General features: G+C 47.2%; 1 protein-coding gene across 1 annotated transcript in view; it reads right to left on the bottom strand.

Moving 5' to 3' along the window:
- LOC106574976 (bone morphogenetic protein receptor type-2) overlaps positions 1–22740 on the bottom strand; it is a 120339-nt gene that overhangs the window by 6895 nt on the left and 90704 nt on the right. Inside the window, exons 4-9 of the mRNA XM_045699655.1 lie at positions 22283–22387; positions 21803–21894; positions 14459–14689; positions 12198–12312; positions 10412–10572; positions 38–185 (exon numbers count right to left, since the gene is read on the bottom strand). Coding sequence (XP_045555611.1) covers positions 38–185; positions 10412–10572; positions 12198–12312; positions 14459–14689; positions 21803–21894; positions 22283–22387 — 852 coding nt within the window. The remainder of the gene's footprint in view (positions 1–37; positions 186–10411; positions 10573–12197; positions 12313–14458; positions 14690–21802; positions 21895–22282; positions 22388–22740) is intronic.

Here is a 22740-nt window from a genome sequence, read left to right as displayed (position 1 = left end):
ATGAAGGTCTCCCAGTAGACAAGGTCAGGGTTATTACCTGGGAAGAGGTCAGTACACCTCATGAAGGTTTCCCAGTAGATGAGGCCGAGGGAGTACATGTCCACCTGCTTCAGAGCCGACTCACAGTCCCTCAGGTTCACCGCCCCTTCCAGAACCTCTGGGGCCATGTAGCGGACTGTACCCACCTGGAGAGAGACAGAACCAGTGTTATAATACTACACTAACCCTCCAGAACCTCTGGGGCCATGTAGCGGACAGTACCCACCTGGAGAGAGACAGAACCAGTGTTATAATACTACACTAACCCTCCAGAACCTCTGGGACCATGTAGCGGACAGTACCCACCTGGAGAGAGACAGCACCTGTGTTATAATACTACACAAACCTTCCAGAACCTCTGCGACCATGTAGCGGACTGTACCCACCTGGTTTCAAAGGGTTCTATGGTCTCACCTCACTGATGACATGGGTTTCAAAGGGTTCTATAGTCTCCCCTCACTGATGACATGGGTTCCAAAGGGTTCTATGGTCTCTTCTCATCTCACTGATGACATGGGTTTCAAAGGGTTCTATGGTCTCCACTCACTGATGACATGGGTTTCAAAGGGTTCTATGGTCTCCCCTCACTGATGACATGGGTTTCAAAGGGTTCTATGGTCTCCCCTCACTGATGAAAGGGGTTCCAAAGGGTTCTATGGTCTCCCCTCACTGATGACATGGGTTTCAAAGGGTTCTATAGTCTCCCCTCACTGATGACATGGGTTTCAAAGGGTTCTATAGTCTACCCTCACCTCACTGATGACATGGGTTCCAAAGGGTTCTATGGTCTCCCCACACTGATGACATGGGTTTCAAAGGGTTCTATGGTCTCCCCTCACCTCACTGATGACATGGGTTCCAAAGGGTTCTATGGTCTCCCCTCACCTCACTGATGACATGGGTTCCAAAGGGTTCTATGGTCTCCCCTCACCTTACTGATGACATGGGTTCCAAAGGGTTCTATGGTCTCACGTCAGTGATGACATGGGTTCAAAGGGTTCTATAGTCTCCCCTCACTGATGACATGGGTTCCAAAGGGTTCGATAGTCTCCCCTCACTGATGACATGGGTTCAAAGGGTTCTATAGTCTCCCCTCACTGATGACATGGGTTCAAAGGGTTCTATGGTCTGCCCTCACTGAAGAAATGGGTATCAAAGGGTTCTATAGTCTCCCCTTACCTCACTGATGACATGGGTTCCAAAGGGTCTATGGTCTCCCCTCAATGAAAAAATGGGTTTCAAAGGGTTCTATAGTCTCATCTCACTTATGACATGGGTTCCAAAGGCTTCTATAGTCTCCTCACACTGATGACATGGGTTTCAAAGGGTTCTATAGTCGCCCCTATCCTCACTGATGACATGGGTTCCAAAGGGTTCTATGGTCTCTCCTCACCTCACTGATGACATGGGTTCCAAAGGGTTCTATGGTCTCCCCTCACCTTACTGATGACATGGGTTACAAAGGGTTCTATGGTCTCACCTCAGTGATGACATGGGTTCAAAGGGTTCTATAGTCTCCCCTCACTGATGACATGGGTTCAAAGGGTTCTATAGTCTCCCCTCACTGATGACATAGGTTCCAAAGGGTTCTATAGTCTCCCCTCACTGATGACATGGGTTCAAAGGGTTCTATAGTCTCCCCTCACTGATGACATGGGTTCCAAAGGGTTCTATAGTCTCCCCTCACTGATGACATGGGTTCAAAGGGTTCTATAGTCTCCCCTCACTGATGACATGGGTTCAAAGGGTTCTATGGTCTCCCCTTACTGAAGAAATGGGGTTCAAAGGGTTCTATTGACTCCCCTCACTGATGACAAGGGTTCTATGGTCTCCCCTCACTGATGACATGGGTTTCAAAGGGTTCTATAGTCTCCCCTCACTGATGACATGGGTTCCAAAGGGTTCTATGGTCTCCCCTCATCTCACTGATGACATGGGTTTCAAAGGGTTCTATGGTCTCCCCTCACTGATGACATGGGTTTCAAAGGGTTCTATGGTCTCCCCTCACTGAAGAAATGGGTTCCAAAGGGTTCTATGGTCTCCCCTCACTGATGACATGGGTTTCAAAGGGTTCTGTAGTCTCCCCTGACTGATGACATGGGTTTCAAAGGGTTCTATAGTCTCCCCTCACCTCACTGATGACATGGGTTCCAAAGGGTTATATGGTCTCCCCTCACTGACGAAATGGGTTTCAAAGTGTTCTATAGTCTCCCCTCACTGATGACATGGGTTTCAAAGGGATCTATAGTCTCCCCTCACCTCACTGATGACATGGGTTCCAAAGGGTTCTATGGTCTCCCCTCACTGATGAAATGGGTTTCAAAGGGTTCTATAGTCTCATCTCACTGATGACATGGGTTCCAAAGGGTTCTATAGTCTCCCCACACTGATGACATGGGTTTCAAAGGGTTCTATAGTCGCCCCTATCCTCACTGATGACATGGGTTCCAAAGGGTTCTATGGTCTCTCCTCACCTCACTGATGACATGGGTTCCAAAGGGTTCTATGGTCTCCCCTCACCTTACTGATGACATGGGTTACAAAGGGTTCTATGGTCTCACCTCAGTGATGACATGGGTTCAAAGGGTTCTATAGTCTCCCCTCACTGATGACATGGGTTCAAAGGGTTCTATAGTCTCCCCTCACTGATGACATAGGTTCCAAAGGGTTCTATAGTCTCCCCTCACTGATGACATGGGTTCAAAGGGTTCTATAGTCTCCCCTCACTGATGACATGGGTTCCAAAGGGTTCTATAGTCTCCCCTCACTGATGACATGGGTTCAAAGGGTTCTATAGTCTCCCCTCACTGATGACATGGGTTCAAAGGGTTCTATGGTCTCCCCTTACTGAAGAAATGGGGTTCAAAGGGTTCTATTGACTCCCCTCACTGATGACAAGGGTTCTATGGTCTCCCCTCACTGATGACATGGGTTTCAAAGGGTTCTATAGTCTCCCCTCACTGATGACATGGGTTCCAAAGGGTTCTATGGACTCCCCTCATCTCACTGATGACATGGGTTTCAAAGGGTTCTATGGTCTCCCCTCACTGATGACATGGGTTTCAAAGGGTTCTATGGTCTCCCCTCACTGAAGAAATGGGTTCCAAAGGGTTCTATGGTCTCCCCTCACTGATGACATGGGTTTCAAAGGGTTCTGTAGTCTCCCCTCACTGATGACATGGGTTTCAAAGGGATCTATAGTCTCCCCTCACCTCACTGATGACATGGGTTCCAAAGGGTTCTATGGTCTCCCCTCACTGATGAAATGGGTTTCAAAGGGTTCTATAGTCTCATCTCACTGATGACATGGGTTCCAAAGGGTTCTATAGTCTCCCCACACTGATGACATGGGTTTCAAAGGGTTCTATAGTCTCCCCATCCTCACTGATGACATGGGTTCCAAAGGGTTCTATTGTCTCCACTCACCTCAATGATGACATGGGTTCCAAAGGGTTCTATGGTCTCCCCTCACCTTACTGATGACATGGGTTCCAAAGGGTTATATGGTCTCACCTCAGTGATGACATGGGTTCAAAGGGTTCTATAGTCTCCCCTCACTGATGACATGGGTTCCAAAGGGTTATATGGTCTCACCTCAGTGATGACATGGGTTCAAAGGGTTCTATAGTCTCCCCTCACTGATGACATGGGTTTCAAAGGGTTCTATAGTCTCCCCTATCCTCACTGATGACATGGGTTCCAAAGGGTTCTATGGTCTCCCCTCACTGATGACATGGGTTTCAAAGGGTTCTATAGTCTCCCCTCACTGATGACATGGGTTTCAAAGGGTTCTATAGTCTACCCTCACTTCACTGATGACATGGGTTCCAAAGGGTTCTATAGTCTCCCCTCACTGATGACATGGATTTCAAAGGGTTCAATGGTCTCACCTCACTGATGACATGGGTTTCAAAGGGTTCTATAGTCTCCCCTCACTGAAGAAATGGGTTTCAAAGGGTTCTATGGTCTCCCCTCAGTGATGACATGGGTTCCAAAGGGTTCTATGGTCTCCCCTCACTGATGACATGGGTTTCAAAGGATTCTATAGTCTCCCCTCACCTCACTGATGACATGGGTTTCAAAGGCTTCTATGGTCTCACCTCACTGATGACATGGGTTTCAAAGGGTTCTATAGTCTCATCTCACTGATGAAATGGGTTCAAAGGGTTCTATAGTCTCCCCTCACCTCACTGATGACATGGGTTCCAAAGGGTTCTATGGTCTCCCCTCACTGATGACATGGGTTCCAAAGGATTCTATAGTCTCCCCTCACCTCACTGATGACATGGGTTTAAAAGGGTTCTATAGTCTCCCCTCACTGATGACATGGGTTCCAAAGGGTTCTATGGTCTCCCCTCACTGATGACATGGGTTTCAAAGGGTTCTATAGTCTCCCCTCACCTCACTGATGACATGGGTTCCAAAGGGTTCTATAGTCTCACCTCACTGATGACATGGGTTCCAAAGGGTTCTATGGTCTCCCCTCACTGATGAAATGGGTTTCAAAGGGTTCTATAGTCTCATCTCACTGATCACATGGGTTCCAAAGGGTTCTATAGTCTCCCCACACTGATGACATGGGTTTCAAAGGGTTCTATAGTCTCCCCTATCCTCACTGATGACCAGGGTTCCAAAGGGTTCTATAGTCTCCCCACACTGATGACATGGGTTTCAAAGGGTTCTATAGTCACCCCTATCCTCACTGATGACCAGGGTTCCAAAGGGTTCTATGGTCTCCCCTCACCTCACTGATGACATGGGTTCCAAAGGGTTCTATGGTCTCCCCTCACCTTACTGATGACATGGGTTCCAAAGGGTTATATGGTCTCACCTCAGTGATGACATGGGTTCTATAGTCTCCCCTCACTGATGACATGGGTTCAAAGGGTTCAATAGTCTCCCCTCACTGATGAAATGGGTTCAAAGGGTTCTATAGTCTCAACTCAGTGATGACATGGGTTCAAAGGGTTCTATAGTCTCCCCTCACCTCACTGATGACATGGGTTCCAAAGGGTTCTATAGTCTCCCCTCACTTCACTGATGACATGGGTTCAAAAGAGTTCTATGGTCTCCTCTCACTGATGCCATGGGTTCCAAAGGGTTCTATGGTCTCCCCTCACTGATGACATGGGTTCCAAAGGATTCTATAGTCTCCCCTCACCTCACTGATGACATGGGTTTAAAAGGGTTCTATAGTCTCCCCTCACTGATGACATGGGTTCCAAAGGCTTCTATAGTCTCCTCACACTGATGACATGGGTTTCAAAGGGTTCTATAGTCGCCCCTATCCTCACTGATGACATGGGTTCCAAAGGGTTCCATGGTCTCTCCTCACCTCACTGATGACATGGGTTCCAAAGGGTTCTATGGTCTCCCCTCACCTTACTGATGACATGGGTTACAAAGGGTTCTATGGTCTCACCTCAGTGATGACATGGGTTCAAAGGGTTCTATAGTCTCCCCTCACTGATGACATGGGTTCAAAGGATTCTATAGTCTCCCCTCACTGATGACATGGGTTCCAAAGGGTTCTATAGTCTCCCCTCACTGATGACATGGGTTCAAAGGGTTCTATAGTCTCCCCTCACTGATGACATGGGTTCCAAAGGGTTCTATAGTCTCCCCTCACTGATGACATGGGTTCAAAGGGTTCTATAGTCTCCCCTCACTGATGACATGGGTTCAAAGGGTTCTATGGTCTCCCCTTACTGAAGAAATTGGGTTCAAAGGGTTCTATTGACTCCCCTCACTGATGACATGGGTTTCAAAGGGTTCTATAGTCTCCCCTCACTGATGACATGGGTTCCAAAGGGTTCTATGGTCTCCCCTCATCTCACTGATGACATGGGTTTCAAAGGGTTCTATGGTCTCCCCTCACTGATGACATGGGTTTCAAAGGGTTCTATGGTCTCCCCTCACTGATGACATGGGTTTCAAAGGGTTCTATAGTCTCCCCTCACTGATGACATGGGTTTCAAAGGGTTCTATGGTCTCCCCTCACTGATGACATGGGTTCCAAAGGGTTCTATGGTCTCCCCTCACTGATGACATGGGTTTCAAAGGGTTCTATAGTCTCCCCTCACTGATGACATGTGTTTCAAAGGGTTCTATAGTCTCCCCTATCCTCACTGATGACATGGGTTCCAAAGGCTTCTATAGTCTCCCCTCACCTCACTGATGACATGGGTTCCAAAGGGTTCTATAGTCTCCCCTCACTTCACTGATGACATGGGTTCAAAAGGGTTCTATGGTCTCCTCTCACTGATGCCATGGGTTCCAAAGGGTTCTATGGTCTCCCCTCACTGATGAAATGGGTTCCAAAGGGTTCTATGATCTCCCCTCACTGATGACATGGGCTCCAAAGGGTTCTATAGTCTCCCCTCACTTCACTGATGACATGGGTTCCAAAGGGTTCTATAGTCTCCCCTCACTGATGACATGGATTTCAAAGGGTTCAATGGTCTCACCTCACTGATGACATGGGTTTCAAAGGGTTCTATAGTCTCCCCTCACTGAAGAAATGGGTTTCAAAGGCTTCTATGGTCTCACCTCAGTGATGACATGGGTTCCAAAGGGTTCTATGGTCTCCCCTCACTGATGACATGGGTTTCAAAGGGTTCTATAGTCTCCCCTCACCTCACTGATTACATGGGTATCAAAGGCTTCTATGGTCTCACCTCACTGATGACATGGGTTTCAAAGGGTTCTATAGTCTCATCTCACTGATGAAATGGGTTCAAAGGGTTCTATAGTCTCCCCTCACCTTACTGATGACATGGGTTCCAAAGGGTTCTATGGTCTCCCCTCACTGATGACATGGGTTCCAAAGGGGTCTATAGTCTCCCCTCACCTCACTGATGACATGGGTTTAAAAGGGTTCTATAGTCTCCCCTCACTGATGACATGGGTTCCAAAGGGTTCTATGGTCTCCCCTCACTGATGAAATGGGTTTCAAAGGGTTCTATAGTCTCCCCTCACTTAATAAATGGGTTTCAAAGGGTTCTATAGTCTCCGCTCACTGATGACATGGGTTTCAAAGAGTTCAATAGTCTCCACTCACTGATGACATGGGTTTCAAAGGGTTCTATAGTCTCCGCTCACTGATGACATGGGTTTCAAAGGGTTCTATAGTCTCCCCTCACTGATGACATGGGTTCCAAAGGGTTCTATAGTCTCCCCTCACTGATGACATGGGTTCAAAGGGTTCTATGGTCTCCCCTCACTGAAGAAATGGGTTTCAAAGGGTTCTATAGTCTCACCTCAGTGATGACATGGGTTCAAAGGGTTCTATAGTCACCCCTCACCTCACTGATGACATGGTTACAAAGGGTTCTATGGTCTCCACTCACTGATGACATGGGTTCAAAGGGTTATATGGTCTCCCCTCACCTCACTGATGACATGGGTTCCAAAGGGTTCTATGGTGTCCCCTCACTGATGACATGGGTTCAAAGGGTTCTATGGTCTCCCCTCACCTCACTGATGACATGGGTTACAAAGGGTTATATGGTGTCCCCTCACTGATGACATGGGTTCAAAGGGTTCTATGGTCTCCCCTCACTGAAGAAATGGGTTTCATAGGGTTCTATAGTCTCACCTCAGTGATGACATGGGTTCAAAGGGTTCTATAGTCTCCCCTCACCTCACTGATGATATGGGTTACAAAGGGTTCTATGGTCTCCTCTCACTGATGACATGGGTACAAAGGGTTCTATGGTCTCCCCTCACCTAAATGATGACATGGGTTCCAAAGGGTTCTATGGTGTCCCCTCACTGATGACATGGGTTCAAAGGGTTCTATGGTCTCACCTCACTGATGACATGGGTTTCAAAGGGTTCTATAGTCTCCCCTCACTGATGACATGGGTTTCAAAGGGTTCTATAGTCTCCACTCACTGATGACATGGGTTTCGAAGGGTTGTATGCTCTCACCTCACTGATGACATGGGTTTCAAAGGGTTATATAGTCTTCCCTCACTGATGACATGGGTTCCAAAGGGTTCTATAGTCTCACCTCATGAGGGTTCCAAAGGGTTCTATAGTCTCCCCTCACTTCACTGATGACATGGGTTCCAAAGGGTTCTATGGTCTCCTCTCACTGATGCCATGGGTTCCAAAGGGTTCTATAGTCTCCCCTCACCTAACTGATGACATGGGTTTCAAAGGGTTCTATAGTCTCCCCTCACTGATGACATGGGTTCCAAAGGGTTCTATAGTCTCCCCTCACTTCACTGATGACATGGGTTCCAAAGGGTTCTATAGTCTCCCCTCACTGATGACATGGATTTCAAAGGGTTCTATGGTCTCACCTCACTGATGACATGGGTTTCAAAGGGTTCTATAGTCTCCCCTCACTGATGAAATGGGTTTCAAAGGGATCTATGGTCTCACCTCAGTGATTACATGGGTTCCAAAGGGTTCTATGGTCTCCCCTCACTGATGACATGGGTTTCAAAGGGTTCTATAGTCTCCCCTCACCTCACTGATGACATGGGTTTCAAAGGGTTCTATGGTCTCACCTCACTGATGACATGGGTTCCAAAGGGTTCTATAGTCTCACCTCACTGATGACATGGGTTTCAAAGGGTTCTATAGTCTCCCCTCACTGATGACATGGGTTTCAAAGGGTTCTATGGTCTCCCCTCACTGATGACATGGGTTCAAAGGGTTCTATAGTCTCCACTAACTCATGACATGGGTTTCAAAGGGTTCTATAGTCTCCACTCACTGATGACATGGGTTTCAAAGGGTTCTATGCTCTCACCTCACTGATGACATGGGTTTCAAAGGGTTCTATAGTCTTCCCTCACTGATGACATGGGTTCCAAAGGGTTCTATAGTCTCACCTCACTGATGACATGGGTTCAAAGGGTTCTATAGTCTCCCCTCACCTCACTGATGACATGGGTTCCAAAGAGTTCTATAGTCTCCCCTCACTTGACTGATGACATGGGTTCCAAAGGGTTCTATGGTCTCCTCTCACTGATGCCATGGGTTCCAAAGGGTTCTATGGTCTGCCCTCACCTCACTGATGACATGGGTTTCAAAGGGTTCTATAGTCTCACCTCACTGATGACATGGGTTCCAAAGGGTTCCATGGTCTCCTCTCACCTCACTGATGACATGGGTTCCAAAGGGTTCTATAGTCTCACCTCACTGATGACATGGGTTTCAAAGGGTTCTATAGTCTCCCCTCACTGATGACATGGGTTTCAAAGGGTTCTATAGTCTCCCCTCACTGATGACATGGGTTCCAAAGGGTTCCATGGTCTCCTCTCACCTCACTGATGACATGGGTTCCAAAGGGTTCCATGATCTCCTCTCACCTCACTGATGACATGGGTTCCAAAGGGTTCTATAGTCTCACCTCACTGATGACATGGGTTCAAAGGATTCTATAGTCTCACCTCACTGATGACATGGGTTCAAAGGGTTCTATAGTCTCCCCCCACTGATGACATGGGTTCCAAAGGGTTCTGTGGTCTCACCTCACTGATGACATGGGTTCAAAGGGTTCTATAGTCTCCCCCCACTGATGACATGGGTTCCAAAGGCTTCTATGGTCTCACCTCACTGATGACATGGGTTTCAAAGGGTTCTATACATTTTTGACATTTTAGTCATTTAGCAGACGCTCTTATCCAGAGCGACTTACAGTAGTGAATGCATACATTTCATACAATTTCATACATTTTTTTTTTCTGTGCTGGCCCCCCGTGGGAATCGAACCCACAACCCTGGCGTTGCAAACACCATGCTCTACCAACTGAGCTACAGGGAAGGCTATAGTCTCCCCTCACTGTTGACATGGGTTCCAAAGGGCTCTATAGTCTCCCCTCACTGATGACATGGGTTCAAAGGGTTCTATGGTCTCCCCTCACTGATGACATGGGTTCCAAAGGGTTCCATGGTCTCCTCTCACCTCACTGATGACATGGGTTCCAAAGGGTTCTATGGTCTCCCCTCACTGATGACATGGGTTTCAAAGGGTTCTATAGTCTCACTTCACTGATGACATGGGTTCATCAAAAGGTTCTGTGGTCTCCCCTCACTGATGACATGGGTTCAAAGGGTTCTATAGGCTCCCCTCACTGATGACATGGGTTCCAAAGGGTTCTATGGTCTCCCCTCACTGATGACATGGGTTCCAAAGGGTTATATGGTCTCCCCTCACTGATGACATGGGTTCAAAGGGTTCTATGGTCTCCCCTCACTGATGACATGGTTTCAAAGGGTTCTATAGTCTCCCCTCACTGATGACATGGGTTCCAAAGGGTTCTATAGTCTCACCTCACTGATGACAAGGGTTCTATAGTCTCCCCTCACCTCACTGATGACATGGGTTTCAAAGGGTTCTATGGTCTCCCCTCACCTCACTGATGGCAGCGTTCTCCTCCTCTCCCTGCCGTACCGGCCGGTTCCCCGTCAACTTCATGGAGAGGCCAAAGTCGATGATGACACACGTTCCGTCGTTCTTCACCAGAATGTTCCGACTGTTCAGATCTCTGTGAGACACAGCTGGCTTGTAGAAGTCTGCAGGAGGAAGGGAGACAGGAGGAAGAGGAGGAGGACGAGGGGGGAAAGGAGGAGGAAGGGAGAGAGGAGGAGGAGGAAAGAGGTGAAAGAGGGGAAAAGAGAGGATGATGAGGGAGAAGAGAGGAGGGGGAGGAAGCGAGGAGGGAGAAGGAGGGAGAAAGGAGTTACCAGATAATATTTATAACCGGGGTCGTTGTAATAGATGAGGAGAACTGATCCTCTACCAGTTATTACTGACAACCAGGGCCCAGGCAGACCTCTATTGGCTTGGTGCAGTATCACAGTATCCACCAGAGGGCAGTGAGAGTCCTGGACAACAGAGCGGTACCCTGGTGATAGTACTGTAGAACAGAGCGGTACCCTGGTGATAGTACTGTAGAACAGAGCGGTACCCTGGTGATAGTACTGTAGAACAGAGCGGTACCCTGGTGATAGTACTGTAGAACAGAGCGGTACCCTGGTGATAGTACTGTAGAACAGAGCGGTACCCTGGTGATGGTACTGTAGAACAGAGCAGTACCCTGGTGATAGTACTGTAGAACAGAGCAGGAGGTCAGGGTGTGGAGGTCAGGAGGTGGAGGTCAGGAGGTCAGGGTGTGGAGGTCAGGGTGTGGAGGTCAGGGTGTGGCGGTCAGGGTGTGGAGGTCAGGAGGACAAGGTGTGGAGGTCAGAGTGTGGAGGTCAGGAGGACAAGGTGTGGAGGTCAGAGTGTGGAGGACAGGAGGTCAGGGTGTGGAGGTCAGGGTGTGGAGGTCAGGAGGACAAGGTGTGGAGGTCAGGGTGTGGAGGACAGGAGGTCAGGGTGTGGAGGACAGGGTGTGGAGGTTAGGAGGTTAGGGTGTGGAGGACAGGGTTAGGCGGTCAGGGTGTGGAGGTCAGGAGGACAAGGTGTGGAGGTCAGAGTGTGGAGGTCAGGAGGACAAGGTGTGGAGGTCAGAGTGTGGAGGACAGGAGGTCAGGGTGTGGAGGTCAGGGTGTGGAGGTCAGGAGGACAAGGTGTGGAGGTCAGGGTGTGGAGGACAGGAGGTCAGGGTGTGGAGGACAGGGTGTGGAGGTTAGGAGGTTAGGGTGTGGAGGACAGGGTTAGGAGGTCAGGGTGTGGAGGACAGGGTGTGGAGGTCAGGAGGTCAGGGTGTGGAGGTCAGGGTGTGGAGGTCAGGAGGTCAGGGTGTGGAGGTCAGGGTGTGGCGGTCAGGGTGTGGAGGTCAGGAGGACAAGGTGTGGAGGTCAGAGTGTGGAGGTCAGGGTGTGGAGGTCAGGAGGACAAGGTGTGGAGGTCAGAGTGTGGAGGACAGGAGGTCAGGGTGTGGAGGTCAGGGTGTGGAGGTCAGGGTGTGGAGGTCAGGAGGACAAGGTGTGGAGGTCAGAGTGTGGAGGACAGGAGGTCAGGGTGTGGAGGACAGGGTGTGGAGGTTAGGAGGTTAGGGTGTGGAGGACAGGGTGTGGAGGTTAGGAGGTCAGGGTGTGGAGGACAGGGTGTGGAGGACAAGGTGTGGAGGACAGGGTGTGGAGGTCAGGGTGTGGAGGTCAGGGTGTGGAGGTCAGGGTGTGGAGGTCAGGGTGTGGAGGACAGGAGGTCAGGGTGTGGAGGTCAGGGTGTGGAGGACAGGTGTATGTCTCACCTCCTTTAAGCAGCTCAGTATGCAGGTAGGCTAGGCCTCTGGTGATGGAATGGGCCAGACGACAGCTACTCATCCAGTCTCCTGTCTGCAGCCCCAGGTAGCGATACAACGAGCCCTGAGAGAGAGAGATACTGTATTAATACACCATAATACACCAGGACACAGAGAGATACTGTATTAATACAGCATAATACACCAGGACACAGAGAGAGAGAGAGAGAGAGAGAGAGAGAGAGAGAGAGAGAGAGAAAGAGAGAGAGATACTGTATTAATACATCATAATACACCAGGACACAGAGAGAGATACTGTATTAATACATCATAATACACCAGGACACAGGGAGAGAGAGATACTGTATTAATACATCAGAATACACCAGGACACAGACAGAGATGGAGGGAGAAAGAGAGAAACTGTATTAATACATCATAATACACCAGGACACAGAGAGAGAGAGCAGAGAGCGCTGAGGTGGTTTGTCACTTTAGATAAAAGGGAATCGGCTGCCTAAGCCGTCTGGAACCAGCAGAACCCAGTAGAAGGTACTCCACTCGGCCCCCAGCCGTCTGGAACCAGCAGAACCCAGTAGAAGGTACTCCACTCGGCCCCCAGCCGTCTGGAACCAGCAGAACCCAGTAGAAGGTACTCCACTAAACCCCCAGCCGTCTGGAACCAGCAGAACCCAGTAGAAGGTACTCCACTCAGCCCCCAGCCATCTGGAACCAGTAGAACCCAGTAGAAGGTACTCCACTCGGCCCCCAGCCGTCTGGAACCAGCAGAACCCAGTAGAAGGTACTCCACTCAGCCCCCAGCCATCTGGAACCAGCAGAACCCAGTAGAAGGTACTCCACTCGGCCCCCAGCCGTCTGGAACCAGCAGAACCCAGTAGAAGGTACTCCACTCGGCCCCCAGCCGTCTGGAACCAGCAGAACCCAGTAGAAGGTACTCCACTCGGCCCCCAGCCGTCTGGAACCAGCAGAACCCATAGAAGGTACTCCACTCGGCCCCCGGCCGTCTGGAACCAGCAGAACCCATAGTAGGTACTCCACTCGACCCCCGGGGGTCTGGAATCAGCAGAACCCAGTAGAAGGTACTCCACTCGGGCCCCAGCCGTCTGTAACCAGCAGAACCCAGTAGAAGGTACTCCACTCGGCCCCCAGCCGTCTGGAACCAGCAGAACCCAGTAGAAGGTACTCCACTCGGCCCCCAGCCGTCTGGAACCAGCAGAACCCAGTAGAAGGTACTCCACTCGGCCCCCAGCCGTCTGGAACCAGCAGAACCCATAGAAGTTACTCCACTCGGCCCCCAGCCATCTGGAACCAGCAGAACCCAGTAGAAGGTACTCCACTCGGCCCCCAGCCGTCTGGAACCAGCAGAACCCAGTAGAAGGTACTCCACTCGGCCCCCAGCCGTCTGGAACCAGCATAACCCAGTAGAAGGTACTCCACTCGGCCCCCAGCCATCTGGAACCAGCAGAACCCAGTAGAAGGTACTCCACTCGGCCCCCAGCCGTCTGGAACCAGCAGAACCCAGTAGAAGGTACTCCACTCGGCCCCCAGCCGTCTGGAACCAGCAGAACCCAGTAGAAGGTACTCCACTCGGCCCCCAGCCGTCTGGAATCAGCAGAACCCAGTAGAAGGTACTCCACTCGGCCCCCAGCCGTCTGGAACCAGCAGAACCCAGTAGAAGGTACTCCACTCGGCCCCCAGCCGTCTGGAACCAGCAGAACCCAGTAGAAGGTACTCCACTAAGCCCCCAGCCGTCTGGAACCAGCAGAACCCAGTAGAAGGTACTCCACTCAGCCCCCAGCCATCTGGAACCAGCAGAACCCAGTAGAAGGTACTCCACTCGGCCCCCAGCCGTCTGGAACCAGCAGAACCCAGTAGAAGGTACTCCACCCAGCCATCTGGAAACAGCAGAACCTAGTAGAAGGTACTCCACCCAGCCCCCAGTTATCTGGAAACAGCAGAACCTAGTAGAAGGTACACCACTCGGCCCCCAGCCATCTGGAACCAGCAGAACCCAGTTGAAGGTACTCCACTCGGCCCCCAGCCATCTGGAACCAGCAGAACCTAGTAGAAGGTACTTACGTGGGGGTAGTACTCCATGACCAGAAGGTACTCCACTCGGCCCCCAGCCATCTGGAACCAGCAGAACCCAGTAGAAGGTACTTACGTGGGGGTAGTACTCCATGACCAGAAGGTACTCCACTCGGCCCCCAGCCATCTGGAACCAGCAGAACCCAGTAGAAGGTACTTACGTGGGGGTAGTACTCCATGACCAGAAGGTACTCCAGTCGGCCCTCTGCCCCCAGCCGTTCGTCGGCAGCGATGAAGTGTGCGATGTTGTCGTGCTCCAGCAGGGGGAGACAATAAATGGAACACTCGTTCAGGAAGTTCTGCCGATTGGCTGAGCTGAACACCTTCACAGCCACCTGTCGCTCGTCCAACAAACCACAGAACACCGAGCCGTACCGGCCTCGACCTATCAGCTGACAGAGAGAAAAAGAGGGAGAAGAAAGGTTGAGAAAAGACGACTGGATCTCAATTCCATTTTGGTCCGATTCTCTGTAGCAGCTGGGGTAGGTGTAGATGTGTAGTAGGTAGAATAGCCTTAGCAGCTAGGGTAGTTGTAGATGTGTAGTAGGTAGAATAGCTGTAACAGCTGGGGTAGTTATAGATGTGTAGTAGGTAGAATAGCTGTAGTAGGTGTAGATGTGTAGTCTTCAAGAGAGTGAGAGTTGCACCCCTTCTGAAAAAACCTACACTCGATCCCTCCGATGTCAACAACTACAGACCAGTATCCCTTCTTTCCTTTCTCTCCAAAACTCTTGAACGTGCCGTCCTTGGCCAGCTCTCTTGCTATCTCTCTCAGAATGACCTTCTTGATCCTAATCAGTCAGGTTTCAAGACTGGGCATTCAACTGAGACTGCTCTTCTCTGTGTCACGGAGGCTCTCCGCACTGCTAAAGCTAACTCTCTCTCCTCTGCTCTCATCCTTCTAGACCTATCTGCTGCCTTTGATACTGTGAACCATCAGATCCTCCTCTCCACCCTCTCCGACCTGGGCATCTCCGGCGCGGCCCACGCTTGGATTGCGTCCTACCTGACAGGTCGCTCCTACCAGGTGGCGTGGCGAGAATCTGTCTCCGCACTACGTGCTCTCACCACTGGTGTCCCCCAGGGCTCTGTTCTAGGCCCTCTCCTATTCTCGCTATACACCAAGTCACTTGGCTCTGTCATATCCTCACATGGTCTCTCATATCATTGCTATGCTGATGACACACAATTAATCTTCTCCTTTCCCCCTTCTGACAACCAGGTGGCGAATCGCATCTCTGCATGTCTGGCAGACATATCAGTGTGGATGACGGATCACCACCTCAAGCTGAACCTCGGCAAGACGGAGCTGCTCTTCCTCCCGGGGAAGGACTGCCCGTTCCATGATCTCGCCATCACGGTTGACAACTCCCTTGTGTCCTCCTCCCAGAGTGCTAAGAGCCTCGGCGTGACCCTGGACAACACCCTGTCGTTCTCCACTAACATCAAGGCGGTGACCCGATCCTGTAGGTTCATGCTCTACAACATTCGCAGATTACGACCCTGCCTCACACAGGAAGCGGCGCAGGTCCTAATCCAGGCACTTGTCATCTCCCGTCTGGATTACTGCAACTCGTTGTTGGCTGGGCTCCCTGCTTGTGCCATTAAACCCCTACAACTCATCCAGAACGCCGCAGCCCGTCTGGTGTTCAACCTTCCCAAGTTCTCTCACGTCACCCCGCTCCTCCGCTCTCTCCACTGGCTTCCAGTCGAAGCTCGCATCCGCTACAAGACCATGGTGCTTGCCTATGGAGCTGTGAGGGGAACGGCACCTCCGTACCTTCAGGCTCTGATCAGGCCCTACACCCAAACAAGGGCACTGCGTTCATCCACCTCTGGCCTGGTCGCCTCCCTACCTCTGAGGAAGCACAGTTCCCGCTCAGCCCAGTCAAAACTGTTCGCTGCTCTGGCACCCCAATGGTGGAACAAGCTCCCTCACGACGCCAGGACAGCGGAGTCAATCACCACCTTCCGGAGACACCTGAAACCCCACCTCTTTAAGGAATACCTGGGATAGGATAAAGTAATCCTTCTAACCCCCCCTTAAAAGATTTAGATGCACTATTGTAAAGTGGTTGTTCCACTGGATATTATAAGGTGAATGCACCAATTTGTAAGTCGCTCTGGATAAGAGCGTCTGCTAAATGACGTAAATGTAGTAGGTAAAATAGCCGTAGCAGCTGCGGTAGGTGTAAATGTGTAGTAGGTAGAATATCTGTGGTAGTTGTAGATGTGTAGAAGGTAGAATAGCTGGGGTAGGTGTAGATGTGTAGTAGGTAGAATAGCTGTAGCAGCTGGGGTAGTTGTAGATGTGTAGTAGGTAGAATAGCTGTAGTAGTTGTAGATGTGTAGTAGGTAGAATAGCTGTAGTAGTTGTAGATGTGTAGTAGGTAGAATAGCTGTAGTAGTTGTAGATGTGTAGTAGGTAGAATAGCTGTAGTAGGTGTAGATGTGTAGTAGGTAGAATAGCTGTAGCAGCTGGGGTAGTTGTAGATGTGTAGTAGGTAGAATAGCCGTAGCAGCTGGGGTAGTTGTAGATGTGTAGTAGGTAGAATAGCTGGGGTAGGTGTAGATGTGTAGTAGGTAGAATAGCTGTAGCAGCTGGGGTAGGTGTAGATGTGTAGTGGGTAGAATAGCTGTAGTAGTTGTAGATCTGTCTAAGGTAGAATAGCTGTAATACCTGTAGCAGCTGTAACAACTATAGCAGCTGTAATAACTGTAACAGCTGTAATAACTGTAACAGCTGTAATAACTGTAATAACTGTAGTAGCTGTAACAGCTGTAATAACTGTAGCAGCTGTAATAACTGTAGTAGCTGTAACAGCTGTAATAACTGTAACAGCTGTAATAACTGTAGTAGCTGTAACAGCTGTAATAACTGTAGCAGCTGTAACAGCTGTAATAACTGTAGTAGCTGTAATAACTGTGGCAGCTGTAATAACTGTAATAGCTGTAATAACTAGTAGTTGTAATAGCTGTAATAACTGTAGTAGCTGTAATAACTGTAGTAGTTGTAACATCTGTAATAGCTGTAATAACTGTAGCTGCTGTAATAACTGTAGCAGCTGTAATAACTGTAGTGGCGGTAGCAGCTGTAATAACTGTAGTAGCTGTAACAGCTGTAATAGCTGTAATAACTGTAGCAGTTGTAATAGCTGTAATAACTGTAGCAGCTGTAATAGCTGTAATAACTGTAGTAGCTGTAATAGCTGTAATAACTGTAGCAGTTGTAATAGCTGTAATAACTGTAGCAGCTGTAATAACTGTAGTAGCTGTAATAACTGTAGTAGCTGTAATAACTGTAACAGCTGTAATAACTGTAGTGGCTGTAGCAGCTGTAATAACTGTAGCAGCTGTAATAGCTGTAATAACTGTAGCAGCTGTAATAACAGTAACAGCTGTAATAACTGCAACAGCTGCAATAGCTGTAATAACTGTAATAGCTGTAATAACTGTAGCAGCTGTAGTAGCTGTAATAGCTGTAGTAGCTGTAATAACTGTAACAGCTGTAATAACTGCAACAGCTGTAATAACTGCAGCAGCTGTAATAACTGTAGTAGCTGTAATAGCTGTAATAACTATAGTAGCTGTAGTAGCTGTAATCGCTGTAATAACTGTAGCAGCTGTAGTAGCTGTAATAGCTGTAGTAGCTGTAATAACTGTAGTAGCTGTAATAACTGTAATAGCTGTAATAACTGTGTTAACTGTAGCAGCTGTAATAACTGTAATAGCTGTAATGGCTGTAATAGCTGTAATAACTGTAGCAGTTGTAATAGCTGTAATAACTGTAGCAGCTGTAGCAGCTGTAATAACTAGTAGCTGTAACAGCTGTAATAACTGTAGTAGCTGTAACAGCTGTAATAACTGTAGCAGCTGTAATACCTGTAGTAGCTGTAATAACTGATAACTGTAGCAGCTGTAATAACTGTAATAGCTGTAATGGCTGTAATAAACTGTAATAGCTAATAACCGTAGCAGCTGTACTAACTGTAGTAACTGTAGAAGCTGTAATAGCTGTAATAAACTGTAATAGCTGTAATAACTGTAGTAGTTGTAACAGCTGTAATAACTGTAGTAGTTGTAATAACTAATAGCTGTAGCAGCTGTAATAACTGTAGTAGTTGTAATAGCTGTAACAGCTGTAATAACTGTAATAGCTGTAATAACTGTAGTAGCTGTAGCAGCTGTAATAACTGTAGTAGTTGTAACAGCTGTAACAGCTGTAATAACTGTAATAACTGTAGTAGCTGTAATAACTGTAGCAGCTGTAATAACTGTAGTAGCTGTAATAGCTGTAATAACTGTAGCAGTTGTAATAGCTGTAATAACTGTAGCAGCTGTAGCAGCTGTAATAACTGTAGTAGCTGTAACAGCTGTAATAACTGTAGTAGCTGCAACAGCTGTAATAACTGTAGCAGTTGTAATAACTGTAACAGCTGTAATAACTGTAGCAGCTGTAATAACTGTAACAGATGTGATAACTGTAGCAGCTGTAATAACTGTAATAACTGTAATAGCTGTAATAACTGTAGAAGCTGTAATAGCTGTAATAAACTGTAATAGCTGTAATAACTGTAGTAGTTGTAACAGCTGTAATAACTGTAGTAGTTGTAATAACTGTAATAGCTGTAGCAGCTGTAATAGCTGTAACAGCTGTAATAACTAATAGCTGTAATAACTGTAGTAGTTGTAATAACTGTAATAGCTGTAGCAGCTGTAATAACTGTAATAACTGTAACAGCTGTAATAACTGTAGCAGCTGTAACAGCTGTAATAACTGTAGTAGCTGTAATAACTGTGGCAGCTGTAATAACTGTAATAGCTGTAATAACTGTAACAGCTGTAATAACTAGTAGTTGTAATAGCTGTAATAACTGTAGTAGCTGTAATAACTGTAGTAGTTGTAACATCTGTAATAGCTGTAATAACTGTAGCTGCTGTAATAACTGTAGCAGCTGTAATAACTGTAGTGGCTGTAGCAGCTGTAATAACTGTAGTAGCTGTAACAGCTGTAATAGCTGTAATAACTGTAGCAGTTGTAATAGCTGTAATAACTGTAGCAGCTGTAATAGCTGTAATAACTGTAGTAGCTGTAATAGCTGTAATAACTGTAGCAGTTGTAATAGCTGTAATAACTGTAGCAGCTGTAATAACTGTAGTGGCTGTAGCAGCTGTAATAACTGTAGTAGCTGTAATAACTGTACCAGCTGTAATAACTGTAGTGGCTGTAGCAGCTGTAATAACTGTAGCAGCTGTAATACCTGTAATAACTGTAGCAGTTGTAATAGCTGTAATAACTGTAGCAGCTGTAATAACTGTAACACCTGTAATAACTGCAACAGCTGTAATAACTGCAACAGCTGTAATAACTGCAACAGCTGCAATAACTGCAACAGCTGCAATAGCTGTAATAACTGTAGTAGCTGTAATAGCGGTAATAACTGTAGCAGCTGTAGTAGCTGTAATAGCTGTAGTAGCTGTAATAACTGTAATAACTATAGTAGCTGTAGTAGCTGTAATAGCTGTAATAACTGTAGCAGCTGTAGTAGCTGTAATAGCTGTAGTAGCTGTAATAGCTGTAGTAGCTGTAATAACTGTAATAGCTGTAATAACTGTAGCAGCTGTAGTAGCTGTAATAACTGTAGCAGTTGTAATAGCTGTAATAACTGTAGCAGCTGTAGCAGCTGTAATAACTGCAACAGCTGTAATAACTGCAACAGTTGTAATAACTGCAACAGCTGTAATAACTGCAACAGCTGCAATAACTGCAACAGCTGCAATAGCTGTAATAACTGTACTAGCTGTAATAGCTGTAATAACTGTAGCAGCTGTAGTAGCTGTAGTAGCTGTAATAACTGCAACAGCTGTAATAACTGCAACAGCTGTAATAACTGCAGCAGCTGTAATAACTGTAGTAGCTGTAATAACTGTAATAACTATAGTAGCTGTAGTAGCTGTAATAGCTGTAATAACTGTAGCAGCTGTAGTAGCTGTAATAGCTGTAGCAGCTGTAGTAGCTGTAATAGCTGTAGTAGCTGTAATAACTGTAATAGCTGTAATAACTGTAGCAGCTGTAGTAGCTGTAATAGCTGTAATAACTGTAGCAGTTGTAATAGCTGTAATAACTGTAGCAGCTGTAGCAGCTGTAATAACTGTAGTAGCTGTAACAGCTGTAATAACTGTAGTAGCTGTAACAGCTGTAATAACTGTAGCAGTTGTAATAACTGTAACAGCTGTAATAACTGTAGCAGCTGTAATACCTGTAGTAGCTGTAATAGCTGTAATAACTGATAACTGTAGCAGCTGTAATAACTGTAATAGCTGTAATGGCTGTAATAGCTGTAATAACTGTAATAGCTAATAACTGTAGCAGCTGTACTAACTGTAGTAACTGTAGAAGCTGTAATAGCTGTAATAAACTGTAATAGCTGTAATAACTGTAGTAGTTGTAACAGCTGTAATAACTGTAGTAGTTGTAATAACTAATAGCTGTAGCAGCTGTAATAACTGTAGTAGTTGTAATAGCTGTAACAGCTGTAATAACTGTAATAGCTGTAATAACTGTAGTAGCTGTAGCAGCTGTAATAACTGTAGTAGTTGTAACAGCTGTAACAGCTGTAATAACTGTAGTAGCTGTAATAACTGTAGCAGCTGTAATAACTGTAATAGCTGTAATGCCTGTAATAGCTGTAATAATTGTAGCAGTTGTAATAGCTGTAATAACTGTAGTAGCTGTAACAGCTGTAATAACTGTAGTAGCTGCAACAGCTGTAATAAATGTAGCAGTTGTAATAACTGTAACAGCTGTAATAACTGTAGCAGCTGTAATAACTGTAACAGATGTGATAACTGTAGCAGCTGTAATAACTGTAATAACTGTAATAGCTGTAATAACTGTAGCAGCTGTACTAACTGTAATAACTGTAGAAGCTGTAATAGCTGTAATAAACTGTAATAGCTGTAATAACTGTAGTAGTTGTAACAGCTGTAATAACTGTAGTAGTTGTAATAGCTGTAACAGCTGTAATAACTAATAGCTGTAATAACTGTAGTAGTTGTAATAACTGTAATAGCTGTAGCAGCTGTAATAACTGTAGTAGTTGTAATAACTGTAATAGCTGTAGCAGCTGTAATAACTGTAGTAGTTGTAATAAACTGTAATAGCTGTAGTAGTTGTAACAGCTGTAATAACTGTAGTAGTTGTAATAGCTGTAACAGCTGTAATAACTGTAGTAGTTGTAACAGTTGTAATAACTGTAATAACTGTAGTAGCTGTAGTAGCTGTACATTTGACATTTTAGTCATTTAGCAGACGCTCTTATCCAGAGCGACTTACAGTAGTGAATGCATACATTTAATTTCTTTTTTTTATTTTTCTGTGCTGGCCCCCGTGGGAATCGAACCCACAACCCTGGCGTTGCAAACACCATGCTCTACCAACTGAGCTACAGGGAAGGCTGTAGCTGTAATAACTGTAATAACTGAAGTAGTTGTAGCCGTCTGACCTCCAGTTGTTTGAGGTTATCCAGGTCCAGAGAGCTCTCAGAACCAGCTCCCTCCATCATGTTGAGGTTATGAAGGCCCTGTTTACCACCTCCTGAGAAAATACACACAGTCAGACACACAGACAGAAAAACAGAGGCTTAGGGCACGGGGACAGACAGAGGCTTAGGGCACGGGGATAAACAGAGGCTTAGGGCACGGGGATAAACAGAGGCTTAGGGCACGGGGATAAACAGAGGCTTAGGGCACGGGGACAAACAGAGGCTTAGGGCACGGGGACAAACAGAGGCTTAGGGCACGGGGATAAACAGAGGCTTAGGGCACGGGGATAAACAGAGGCTTAGGGAACAGGGATAAACAGAAGCTTAGGGCACGGGGATAAACAGAGGCTTAGGGCACGGGGATAAACAGAGGCTTAGGGCACGGGGATAAACAACAGATAAGCATCATATTATTGTCTAGTCATCACCATGGTTACTCACTGTGCATCATGCGGTAACCGAAGAAGGCAGCGAAGATGATGACAGCCAGGACAGAGACAACAGCCAAGGAGATGACTACGGTCTCTTCACACTGCAACTGGTGGTCTACAGCGGGACATAAACAACCTGTTAGTCTCTGTCTCTAACCTAGTAGTATTCTGGTGGTCTACAGCAGGACATAAACAACCTGTTAGTCTCTGTCTCTAACCTAGTAGTATTCTGGTGGTCTACAGCGGGACATAAACAACCTGTTAGTCTCTGTCTCTAACCTAGTAGTATTCTGGTGGTCTACAGCGGCACATAAACAACCTGTTAGTCTCTGTCTCTAACCTAGTAGTATTCTGGTGGTCTACAGCAGGACATAAACAACCTGTTAGTCTCTAACCTAGTAGTATTCTGGTGGTCTACAGCGGAACATATACAACCTGTTAGTCTCTAACCTAGTAGAATTCTGGTGG

This window comes from Salmo salar, chromosome ssa17 (genome assembly GCF_905237065.1).
Source record: "Salmo salar chromosome ssa17, Ssal_v3.1, whole genome shotgun sequence".
Lineage (NCBI taxonomy): Eukaryota > Metazoa > Chordata > Actinopteri > Salmoniformes > Salmonidae > Salmo > Salmo salar.
This window is presented reverse-complemented; position numbering and strand designations above follow the sequence as displayed.